This window comes from Lactuca virosa, chromosome 5 (genome assembly GCF_052849685.1).
Source record: "Lactuca virosa cultivar CGN04683 chromosome 5, Lactuca_virosa_CGN04683_v6, whole genome shotgun sequence".
Lineage (NCBI taxonomy): Eukaryota > Viridiplantae > Streptophyta > Magnoliopsida > Asterales > Asteraceae > Lactuca > Lactuca virosa.
In genome coordinates, this window is record NC_136430.1 from 396,338,439 (window position 1) to 396,351,493 (window position 13,055).

The following is a 13,055-nucleotide window of genomic DNA, read 5'->3' on the forward strand; positions in this document are numbered from 1 at the left end:
GATTTCACTTAATTTTCCACATGGCAATCTTAGTCTATAATCAATTTAATGTATTTCGTATAATTCGTATAATAATGTTTTCTTTAACTTCCGTTTCTTTGATGTTCTTTGATTTTGTCCATAGATACGTAACAAGCAAGTCTTTATGGTATCACACATGGTTAATGAAAACATTAGTATACAATACACGGAGTAGGAAAACAATTTAACATATACAAAGATGTAAGAAACAATCGGTTGGCTTTATACATACTCCCAAAATTATGCAAAATCAAAAATTTAATATAGAAGGAAAAAAGACTAGAGTTTTTATAAGGGGAGGCCAAATGATTCGACAAATGAGCCCATACTCTAATGCTTTTTAGCATTAAACACTTAATTAAACTTAAGTCCTTGTGGACCTCCATGCTATTATGGTTTATGATAAATAAATAATTTTCTCTTGTAACTTGTAAGAAAATTTCGTTGGAAGGATGTAAAGTCAAAGTCCGACATGGTGAGTGGCAATTGGGCTTTGCAAGCTTTGCATTGTGTCATAAATGGCCATGCTTGGAGTAAGCTGTAAAAGGATGGAAAGTTAAAGTCCAAGCATATTAACATCTAAGCAATGGTATAAATAGTAAAACTCATTTATAATGAGAAAAAGCTCACGTCTCCACCATGGCTTACATGCGTTAATATACATATATATTATTTGGAATTATTAATACTATAAAGGTACACCATTGTTGCAAGAATTTGGCTACTGAATTCTTCATCCATATTTTTCCAAGTTCGTAAAAAAACGGTCGATGTTAGTTAGTCGATGGACTGGAGTTAAGGGATTAATCGGCTAGGCAGAGATTAATCGGGGACCCTAAATTGCTAATTCGTTCAATTTTAAAAAATTAAATGACTAATTTCTAAATATCACTACTATCATAACACAATTGGTTAAATAAGATTAATACAACACTAATCATTCATCAAATAGTTCCATTGAGATACAACTTCTTCAAAATGTTAAAATTTCATGGTTTGCTATTGTTTCGCTCATTGTGTAGGCATGAATTAATCGTTAGACAACTTCTAGTCGCTTGTGTAGCGCCTAGAAACTAATCAGAGATTAATCATGACCTATTTGAGATTTTTACAACACCGATTTTTCCTGATAAAGATAACACGTTCAGTCGTTCACGATACTACAATGAAATTAAATTTAATATCAACTAATCTTTGGGTATTCCATAAATAAAAAAGAGAGAAAATATAAGGACGTTCACAAATCAACTCACTAGTTGAGGGCACTATTGGGATTTCCTATCGGGATCATGGTGATGCGTCTTCTAGTCGGTTTAATTCGAGTCCTGAAAATAAATCAAAGTCTATCATATAACGTTATTGAAAATTGATCATCATACTTGGTTCCAATATAAGATAACCACAAGTATGATCAAATTAAATACCATTATTGTTCTATTTGTGAATCCATGTTTAACAAGTTGAACATATCTAGCAATTTTCTACCAGTTTTGAAGTTGAAAACTATTTGTTTTGTTGACGAGTCTTTGTCATGAATATCTGGTCTCTTCAACACAATTAACACATCCAAAATGAAGTACAAATTCAACCTCTCTAAATCGACACTTTCATAACCCTTTTGCAAAGAAAAGGAATCATAAAATACAAATTAATAACCTTGAGTTTGTATAAAATTAAACCGTAAAACATAACATAATAACATAAAAAAACATATTTGCTAAAAAATATTTTTATTTTCAAATTCAATCCCAAATAACCTTGAAGCAAAGTTCAAACAGTAAAAAAAAGGTGTGGCTGCTGGGATTCGAGCCCAGGTCTCCACGGCCACAACGTGGAATTCTTACCACTAAACTACAGCCACAAGTTGTTAATATGTTAAATAAAAATCTTTATGAAAAATGCTATTGTTATAAATGTGGGTTTATTTAACAAAATCCCGGTGGCTACACTGCTCGGAAAAGGGCGGATCATATTCGTCCCAAACACATTAGGGTTTTTTCTGGATCATCTTGGAAATGGCGAGAAATTGCAGATTCATCACAATGATCAGCACTTTTAATGTCTTATTAGCACTATTATTATCGTCGATGATTTTGGATTGTGCGGCTTATAGACCTGGAGACATCGTTCCGATGAGCAAAATGGGTCAATATCACTCTGTATATACTCTCCGTTTCTATAATTTCTCATTGATTTTGTACTATATATATGATAAAACTCCGAAAATCACAGATCTTATTTGTTTTTGCTGATGCTGCTACTTGATTCAACAGTCACGAACGGTATGGCATGATATGATTGGTCGTCACTGCCCGATCTTTGGTGTAAATCGTGAGGTACTTTATTTCAGTTCAAGTATGTATCGAATTAATTTTCATTACACAATCGCGAATGCCCTTAAAATTCTTAAAATTCTATAAATTTTTTTTGCGTTATTGTTTGGAATGATTTTAGGTATTGGTTCCTATATCTAAACCAACTGGTTTCACCGGAGCTGATCCTTACAAAATGTGAGACTCCTTTGAATCAATTGTATGAATATGGTTATTCTTTTCATTTGTGTTGCAAAATGCTTTGATTAGGAGATGATTAACATATATAAGTAGGGTGTTGAAGAGAACTGTTTGCTCATAGAGTCTTCCATTTCCAAACTGAGAAAAGATAATATAGGAACACTGGAAAAACTGATATCCAATTAGTAAGGAATGCTAACCAGAGGAGTAACACAGATAAGGCTGCATTTGTTACACTGAATAGGACTGGACTGTGACACTTTCTAGGGCTATTTCCGATGATTTTGATGATGATGAGGGCATTCATGTCTTTTGTCCCTGTCCTACCTTTGTTTCACCTTGTTTGATGGACATTTTTGTATCCAAATACATGCATATAGAGAACCTAAACAAGGATTCTTTTATCACTGATTTCATAAACTAAATGAGGCATACAACTTTCATTTCTCTTTCTTTTTTCATTCTTGGCACATTGTAGATCCAGTTTATGCCTCCATTTATCTGCTTTCATTGTCTTTGACTCTTTATTTAACAATTAAACACACACAAGACAATTGGATTATTCCTCTTCATTTTAGTAAAATCATTCAACACTTGTAGCATGAAATTCTCCAATAAGCAATAACATAGTTTTGTTAGTCATATTCATCACAAACCATCTATACAAAAATAGGACAAAATTATCTCGGGTCAACCCGACCCAACCCGTTTTGACCTGTTTCTGAAAGTAGAATTACCCAAACTAACCTTTTGAATGAATGAATAAATAAATGCAGATCATTTCAAGTTGGAAAAGAGAAGTATTATATCCCATGGCTACTTGTTATAAACCGTAAAAGTTCTGAGGTCCCAATGATTGATGTGCATTTGGTAAAGCTTCTTCTTTAACATGTAATTAAAAATATAATAAATAAAACATTATTATTTATCTTTTTTAATTATGATCATTGAATTTTTAATATACTGATGTGCAGAGGTACTCAGGAAGTGATTTTCTTGGTGTCACAGCTAAGGTTCTAGACATGCCACATAACTGTAAGTTCCCTTTATCTTTTTTTCTCACATTTTTTATAAAATAATATTATTTAAATTTATGTTAAACACAAAACAAGTTGTTATTTACATAAATTTATGTTGAGCAGATGTGGAGCTTCATCCAGACATTGGAAAGCAATTTTGGGATACACAAATATGGCCAAAACATGTGCTTGTTAGATACACATGGTTAGATTTATATTATTATTATTATTATTATTGTATTTCATTTACTTTTTCCCGTTTATTATATATTTAATAATGGGTCAAATGTGTAAAAATTAAAATCTTAAGTAAAAATGGGTAGAACAGGTTGAAATATGAAAATTTCTGTTACTGTGCTTATAAATGCTCACAACCTTCTAAAATACCTATATAAAAAAAATTAGACTATTATTTTAATATCATATTATTTATTTATTTATATTATATTTAGGGAGGAACAATCAGAAATAGATGTTGCTTCTGGGTTCTATGTTCTCTTTGGATCAGGTAAATAAACTTACTTTAATAACATTAAAATGGCAAAATACATAAAAGCAAATTATTGCAAAAATCATTAGTTTTATATTGTTTTTGTTGCTGATGAGCAGGGTTACTTATGTCATTTGTCCTTTCTATTTACATTTTGCAATCTTCTCGTGATAAAATAGAAAGGTAAAAAAGTTTAATTTTTATTTCATCATTTAATAATATGATATTATTATTTTTATTATTTTCTCATGAGGTGACACAATTTAAATGTTTGTCTGGTTTTTGTTGTAGGTTTGTTAGAGAGACTGTAGCGGAAAGTAGTATGCCTGGGGGAGTTGCAAAAGTTGAATGAATCAGTCTTTTATCAGATAGTTAATATTTTGATGAATAATATTTTGTATGAATTTTTACTAGAATTAAATTTAATAGCATAAACAAGTTTTTTCTTACTAAAATCAAATATGAAATTAATCGTTTTTGACAAACTATTGTGTGGGCGAATTTGGGCCAGAAAAAGCCCGATATATAGTTGATTGGAGGTTAGGTTTTGTACAAAGTATCTAATACGAAGACGTAGATAATGATGGTTTTAAAGTAATCTGATACAAAAAATAGTATTTTATAATCAAATCAAATTAATTAATATATACTTGATTGGAGTGAGATTTTTAACAATTTTATTAGACTACTAGGTGTGGGCAACATGTTATTACATGTTACCACATCTAAAATGTGTCATGTCAACATCCTGCTCATACATGGGTGTTATAACATCCAAAGTGGAAATGAGCAACATCTAATAACATGTGATAATACCAATTATTTTCTATTTTATTTTTTATTTTATTTTATTTTTTTGTTTTATATTTTGAATTTGTTTTTTTTATTTATTTATATTTGAAAAGTAAAAATAAAATTTTAATAAAACTTAAATTACAAACAACATTAAAACAATTACAACAAAACACAAAAACATTTAAAAACCTAAAAAGAAAGAAAAAAAAAAGATGATAAAACCTACATTTTTTGGTCTAAAACTATTCATCTTCATCTTCGTGACCAACATAGATGTAATCCGCCAAGTCTTCACGGAGTTGCTTGTGTTTTCGCTGATCTTGAATATCAACCACTCTATGTAAATATTCCGATGTACCAGGTTGTCTGTATAATACCGGTACATCATACTTACGAACAAATCGTCTTCGTCGTTATCATCGTTGTACGGATGGGCCGGATCAAATTGATCCATATTTTGGTTTTGAAATATTGAAAGAAATATGTAGAAAAGTATGTGTTTTGTAGGTAAAAATAATAAAGGTTATGTGATAGTATATATAAAACTTGATTTTTTTTTTATGTTACCGTTTGTTTCAAACGGTCAAAATTATAGTCGTTGAAGCAAAAAACACAAGAAATAACGTACGCTACCTCCCGTTATGGCCATCACGCGTAATACCATAACACCTAATAACGGCTAGGGGGGCGGTGTTCCTCCCGTTATTAGGTGCCATGTCACTAATAACGGGAACCCCCGTTGCCCACACCAGTCTCTCTTAAAAAGTTATTGATGTTCAAGTTGACTTATTTTGATTCGCTTAGTTGGTGTTTGGATGACATTAGGCCATCGCGTATACTGACCACGAAACCCTCTGTGGTTTACGTGGCCACGAACTTTCCTTGTGCACACCACCCGGCCATTTGTGGTCGAGCGTGGTCGTTTCTCGTGTTGCCGACGACGAAGCCAAACACCCAATGGGGCTCTTCCTCGTCTTTGACCCTTTGACCGGCCGTTGAACGGCTAAATTTTTGATTTTTTTTTAAAATAAATTTATTACATACCACTTTCATCTATAAATACCCCATTCTAAACCTTATTTCTTACACCATTCTTTTCTTACTCTATACACCAAATACCCACAACATTTTCACAACCAAAAACCATGGATCCAAACAAAAACACCCCTCCAAACTATAGAAATCACAAACCCGATAACGTTTTTGCGTTAGACACAACCCCTCGCCAATTCCCGACCATGGAATCACCTCGAGGTGGTTTTGTCAATTTGCTTCAAACCGGTTCCCCTATCCAACAAACAACACTTTTTCAACAACAATATCAAACTTTCCCGGCCTTCCAACAACAACAACTTCAACAATATCAAACTTTCTAACAATTCCAACAACTCCAACCACAACCATCACAACCCCTTCATTCGGCGGATTTTGTTTCGGAAACTCAACCTTCACCACCACCTCAACCTAAAAAAAAGAGGGAAAAAATGGCCCGACCCAACACCACCCAAGAAAGAGTCCCATAGACAAAAGAGGAAGAAGAAAATCTAGTCGAGGCATAGATTTCGGCTTCCCAAGACCCAATCGAAGGCGATAATCAAACATTCGGTTCTTTTTGGGAGAAAGTTTGTGCGGTGTTTTACGAGCTAACGGGAAGTGAAAGCCGAAATCCCGATCAAATTACCTCGAAGTGGCGCGATATTCGTCTAAAATGCACCGAATTTGGAGGAATTTACAACAACCTCCTAAACATACGAAAAAGCGGGGCAAACGATTTTGATGTCTTTAAGGCGGCTTTGAAGCAATTTGAAAAAATAACGCCAACACGCAAAACTTTTCCGTATGTGAAACCTTGGCTAAAGTTGAAAGATGCTCCGAAATGGAATGAGCAAACAGAAGGAACTTCACAATCTTCCGGTTCAAAGCGTTCAAGAAACCCCGACAGAATGTCTCAACAATCGGACGGGCGAACACGTTTCGACATCAACGATGATCCGATTGATCTTGAAGGCGAGCAACCTCTTCGTCGACCCATTGGAAGAAGTAAAGCAAAAAAAGCGGCTTCAACGGCTTCGTGATCTAGTGTTATGGATCAATTTGGAGAGAAATTTGATCGTTATGTGCACGTTCAAGAAACGAAGGCGGAGATGTTGAGTCGGGTAGAGCAAAAAATGATAGAAACACAATCGGTGATTCAAACAAAAACCGATATGAAAATCTTGAAAATGAAAGCGGACGAACTCGAAGGAGAGGATTTGGAGCTATTTCTCGCAATGAAGGAGTCCGTTCGAGTCCGACGTATGAATAGGGGATAGTTTTTTTAGTTAAGCTTGATAATTATAGGTTTTTATTTTTGACTAGATGGAATTAGATGCGTCTTTGGCACTGTGTACCTTTTTTTTCCCTTATTTGAAACTGTAGCAGATAAGTAACCATATTATAATTTTTATGAAAGGATATTACAGATATGGAACGGATGTTCATATCAGTTACATAGAAACAACTACATTAGCAAAAGATGGTTTATAGAAAAATGCAGTAAACATAGGAACGCATTAGATGTAGGGATGTAGGTCGTTGGGGAGTTTTTTGATTTTTTTTTTGAGATTTTAGATATGTGTTTGTATAAGAAAGCAAAGTAGTGATACCCTAACTGAGTAGCAACAGAATTCACAAATATTTTGAATTCATTTTTCCGGTATTTTTAATTTTATGACCAACATACCCTAAACCCAACGGAATTAACCTTCACTTTTAGCTCTAGTTTTACCCCTCCAACTTCTCTTTCTTGTTTCTTTGGCCCCTGCAAGAAACAGAGATAATAAATGAAGGGGTCTTTGGTCCGAAAATAAATTTACTATTAAGAAAAAAAAATGCCATTAAATAAAATAAAAACAACAAAAGGATACAAGAAAACAACAGCTTGGCCTTCTTGCAAAATCCACAATCACCTCAGCACAAGACACTAAAGAATCATATGCATCTCTCTGACTTGTACTAAAGAAGAAGTGGAGTTCAGACACCCACAAACAATAAAATCTCAATAACTTAAGCATCGGATGCCCTTAAATACTCCATTTGATCCACCAATTCTTGCAAATCCCCATCCTAGAACTAAGATTTTGGAATCACTTAAAGGACAGGAACGTAATTATGAAACATTTACCTTAGGATAATTAGTAGTCTGTAGAACCCATGATTCATAGACTGTTTGTGATGAGTTGTCTCTTGTCTGGATTGTTAATCTTCAAAATTTGACTGTAGTTTGAACCCACGTTTAAAAGAGCAGAATATCCTCATAAACAACTTTTTTTTTCTTTACCTGTAGTAAGAATGAAAAAAAAATATAGTAAGGGCCACCCTGGTTCAAGCATTTCATCAATCAGTTGGGAACTGTCATCAATTTCACTTCACCTGTCGGGAAATTAAATGACCTACTATCCATCAATGTAGTCACATCCTTAAGTTTTTCTTAGTTCATTTATGCGACATAAAAAAGTTATGTATTTGAATAACCTGCTATAACTGATCCGATGCAATGCTGTTGGGTGGTGGTGCCAAGCAACCGTGCCAGGGGTTCAGTTCTTAAAAGAGACATGAACAGGTGATCAGACCACAAGATTATTCCTAATCAAAAAATAAAATGAATACTATTATATAATAAATCATGATGCATTTTGTTATAAAAACATACCTCTGCATCAATTATGAACTTCATGGTATCTTTATTGCAAGAATCATTTATTATATTTAATAAATCAGGAAATCTTGATGTTTCTTCCCTGTTTCTTGAAAATATGCGTATAGATCCATTACATAATTTGTGAAGTTGGACACGTTGACCATCATATCTATAGATATATAATCAAGAAGTTATGAAATTAATAATAAATAATTTATGAAATAAAAAAAGGACTTACTTAAATTCGCAAGTAAAAGGACTTACTTAAATTCGCAAGTAATGGTTTTTCCTGAAATAGCTTCAACACTTGAGGGATTCATTCCATTAGTAGTCCTGTAACATAAACATTATTACTAACACCTACGCCCCAATAACTACAATCATAAATAGTCAATAATAATAAATGTAAATCCAACTTAAGAATAACAACCATTTAACCAATAAAAGTTTACATTTTCATTCACAAACGATATGATACAAGGGCTTGGTGTCTAATATTCCTTTTGCTGGTAAAATATATAGAAAGAAACAAAGAATAAAAAAGAATTGGGAAAACTTACTTACCAAAAAACCAAGAGAAACTGGTAATTACTGAAATCCAATAACTAAGAGACACACAATATTAAACCTGAAGAAAATAACAAACATATGAGTTTAGACAGATTGAAAGAGAACGAAAGGAGTTAGTTTGCACATAAATATACTAAACTAGGCGAATGCCCGCGCGTTGCGCATAAACACCTATATAGTTGATGTCTTTACAAATATATGTTTTTTTAAATATAACAATAACGTTGTTGTTAAATTTGATATAATAATTATTATACTAAATTGATATAATATATTGATTATTTTGAATTATATGATAATATATACATCTATTATAACTGCATAATCTCAATCGTTTGAATGACTTCTAGCCGCGAGTTACACATGAATAAAATTAAATATAATATATGGTTTAATATTATTTATAGTTGTTGTTATTGTTAATTAATTTTTTAAAATTTATTTGTTTAATGTTTTAATTTTTATCATTATAATTATTTAAAACATCAAACATTATTTTTTGATTTTAAAGGTAACAATATAATCATTTATATAGAGTTATTTTTAACTATTGTTTTTGTAAGTTATTTTAAGCTACTTATTTGAAAATATTTAACGATTATAAAAATATCTTTAGAAAAATAGTTTAGTTAAATTGATATTACAATTTAGTTTTTGCATTTATCACTACAATTTATCACTTTTAACTATTCACAAAATATTCTTTGGTTTTTTTAAGTAGAACTGAAATTTATATTTAAGTTGACATTGTAATGTTATATTTAAATTAACAATTTAAGTATTTTGTCCAAACTGTTCAAAACTTGTAGCTTTAAACTGATAATGGTTTACATACAACAACATATTAAATTTAATAAATTAAGTATAATATGTTAAAAGTTAAAGACATAACCTTATAAGTAGAATTAAAGATATTATTTTAAAACTGAAATTTAGTATATTTATGATTACACTTTAGGTTTGATATTTATTTAACCTTATTAACCAACTTATAATCATTATTAGAAAGACACTACAATTAATCACTTTTAATAATTTACAAAATATTCTTTGGGTTGTTTAAGTTCAACTAAAATTTATATTTAAGTTGATCGTGTAATGTTATATTCAAATTAATAATTTAAATATTTTATACAAATTGTTCCAAAATTATATCTTTAAAACGATAATGGTTTAGATCCAACAATATATTAAAACTAATAAATTAAGTATAATATGTTAAATGTTAAAAAAAATAACTTTATAAGTAGAAGTAAAGATATTATTTTAATATTGAAATTTAGTTTATATATGATTACACTTTAGGTTTTGATATTTATTTAACCTTATTAACAAACTTATAATTATTATTAGAAAGAAATTGAAAAGTCATGGGAGTTTCAAATGAATGTGATGAATGGAAAAATGCATGGGAGTTTAAATGAATGTGGTGAAAGGAAAAATGTTTCCTTTATAATATAGTATGATGATGCTTATCGAGTAGCATTGGAACGATCTACAAATGAATAAAACACACACAAAGAGATTGCATGTAGACTGGAATCTTCTTCTTCAACCTCCGGTGGAGCAAATGGTAATTGAAGGAGCGAAGTGTCTATCTTGTTAGCTTACGCCATTCAGAGCATGAAAGGAGCACAAGGAAACTTTGTTTTTGAAACCTACACTAACTTTTAGTTCTAAGTTCATACATAAAACTAAAAAAATTAATTTAACAACTTTTACTTATAAAATTTGGATTATGAAGTATAAACATGGATATAATAACTTACCTATTTGCTTTCATCTTTTTCTACCATGCCCATTGGCGTATGTTCAACACCAACAGTACCAATATCTAACGATCAAACTTTAGTAGCACTTTACGGGTAACAATATGCAGAAAACAGATAAAACCCCATCCCAAGAAACTAAATCCAGTCAATGTACAACATAACCAACATAAATACACAAAGACCATGTTATGTAATGTGTTAAAAATCACAAAGCAAAGAAAACATTGACCTTGATGGCGCCATCTGGAGCAATCAGCAAGCTGTCTTAACATAACATCTATAACAAACAAAAAACAAATATCAGTAAGTTCAATATGAAAAACCGTAAGGTTTGAAAACCGGTGAGGTGACACTAAACATGCAAATTTGACTACATATTGACTGATTTGAAGTCATATTAGTAATAAATTTTTGAAAAAAAAAATTCAATAGTATTATTACCTTATCAATTCGGGTCATAAGTCGTTTTCACTGGTTCAGGCATTTCATCAAACATGTGGTGAGTAATAGTAATATATTCCCACATGTGGTGAGCAACAACGACATAGAGGAACAACACGACTAAGAATTTTGGACTGCATACATACGAAACATATAGAAGATCAGAGAAAGTCTTGTACCGCCCAATCTAATGACAAACCTGACCGAAAACTTTGAATACATATGGGCCAGCCGTCCTATTAACATCCTCATCTACCTTACCTCCGAAAGATGTCATACTGAACATGTTATCATACTGAACATCTACCTTATGTTTTTCATGAAAGGGGGAAAATCATATAAAGCAAGTAACAATTGAGGAGGCAGAAGTGGATATGGCAATACAACAGAACCAGACCTACAACAACGCGTATAGGCAGGGGAATCTAGGCGTGACAGATACAAAACCCTTTCATCAAACCAGAAAACCCCAGCACATGATTTACAAATAAAAGTACAATCACCGATATCATCATAAGAAGGCAAAACCAAACAATTGTTAGAAACGAAAGAAGATAATCCTATTTCAGGAGAAATAAGTGCAACCAAATGAGGAGAGAAACGACGTTTGAAAGTTGAAATTCCCGACATCAGATTCTACAAGAAGAATTACACAACATACCTAAAAAAGAAACCGAGACAGCGACGGAAAATACGTAAAGAAGAAACCGAGACAATGAGGGAAAATAAGAACGCAACACGTGAAGAGGAAGGAGGAGTAACGAACAAATGAAAAAGAAATAAAGAAAACGGCAACAAATACTATTCGTCCAGAAGGGCGGAAAGGCGGTAAGAAGAAAAGATAACGATGAGAAAAGATATCAAGTTTGTACGGTAGAACTTAAAACAAAACTTCCGTATCAAAATATGAAAGAGAAAAAAACTTTACTGCATATAAGCATTTTAAGAATTTATAGTATATATAGTGTTATTTTTATTTTTTATTTTAATTAATGTAATTTTTATTTTTAATGTTATTTTTATTTTATTTTATTTTAATTAATGTAATTTGGTATTTTAAATTAATGAAAAACTAGTATTTAAAAAAATATATATGATTTTTATGTATTTTTGATTTAAATTTAATTAAAAAAATTAGATGGAGTTGTATGTTTAGTGGTAAATATTTCATGATTAGTGGTAAAGAATATAGTGATGACGTGATACCCACCACTATAATGGTTAATGGTGGGTATAATGGATGATCTTATTCGTCAAATACATTTTGGATTCGTGATGATCAATCGTTAGATCATCATGAATTTGTTTGATTTTGGATGTGAGGCTCAGGTATCGAAGAGGTGCTAGATGTAGTGGTATGAGATAATAAATGTTTATGGTCTTAAATAAATAAATAAAAAAAAAGAATGCAGAGACACACAAGATTCAGTTTAGGTGGTATCTTATGAATGTGATTGTAAGGTGAAACCTGCCACCTTGTATTATATGTTACACTAGCATGATTGGCCTTGCTACGATTATATTATTGTTAGATAATATTTGTACAGTTACATGTTCAATCGTTTTGGATGAGATGTATATTGATTACACTATTTTTTTTTAATGACTAATTTTCAGGATATATATCTTACAAAATATAGTGATGTAGAATGGTTTGAAGTGATTCTAGCCGATGCATGTTACGTATCTTTTTATTATTGTAATATACGGGTTGATTAAAAAAATTAAATATTAAAATTTAAATAATAATTATTT

The 13,055-nt window shown here is 31.4% G+C and overlaps 1 protein-coding gene and 1 non-coding gene across 2 annotated transcripts; one reads left to right on the forward strand and one right to left on the reverse strand.

Moving 5' to 3' along the window:
• Positions 1-1,810: 1,810 nt before the first annotated feature.
• On the reverse strand, positions 1,811-1,882 carry TRNAH-GUG (transfer RNA histidin (anticodon GUG)). The gene has a single exon. It is a non-coding gene; the product is annotated as a tRNA-His (tRNA).
• Positions 1,883-1,958: 76 nt separating this feature from the next.
• On the forward strand, positions 1,959-4,528 carry NPU (ATP-dependent helicase/deoxyribonuclease subunit B). The gene is made up of 9 exons (XM_079048334.1): positions 1,959-2,180; positions 2,295-2,357; positions 2,476-2,531; positions 3,311-3,404; positions 3,509-3,569; positions 3,677-3,758; positions 4,006-4,061; positions 4,163-4,226; positions 4,335-4,528. Exons 1-9 carry the CDS (start codon positions 2,037-2,039, stop codon positions 4,393-4,395), a joined length of 681 nt encoding a protein of 226 aa, XP_078904460.1. The 5' UTR covers positions 1,959-2,036; the 3' UTR covers positions 4,396-4,528.
• Positions 4,529-13,055: the final 8,527 nt, after the last annotated feature.

Bases quoted from the DNA above. Each gene is read 5' to 3' on its own strand.
- NPU (XM_079048334.1), top strand. From the start codon at position 2,037: ATGGCGAGAAATTGCAGATTCATCACAATGATCAGCACTTTTAATGTC. The intron at 2,358-2,475 runs GTACTTTATTTC...GAATGATTTTAG, and splicing joins TCTTTGGTGTAAATCGTGAG to GTATTGGTTCCTATATCTAA. The intron at 4,227-4,334 runs GTAAAAAAGTTT...TTTTTGTTGTAG, and splicing joins TCTCGTGATAAAATAGAAAG to GTTTGTTAGAGAGACTGTAG.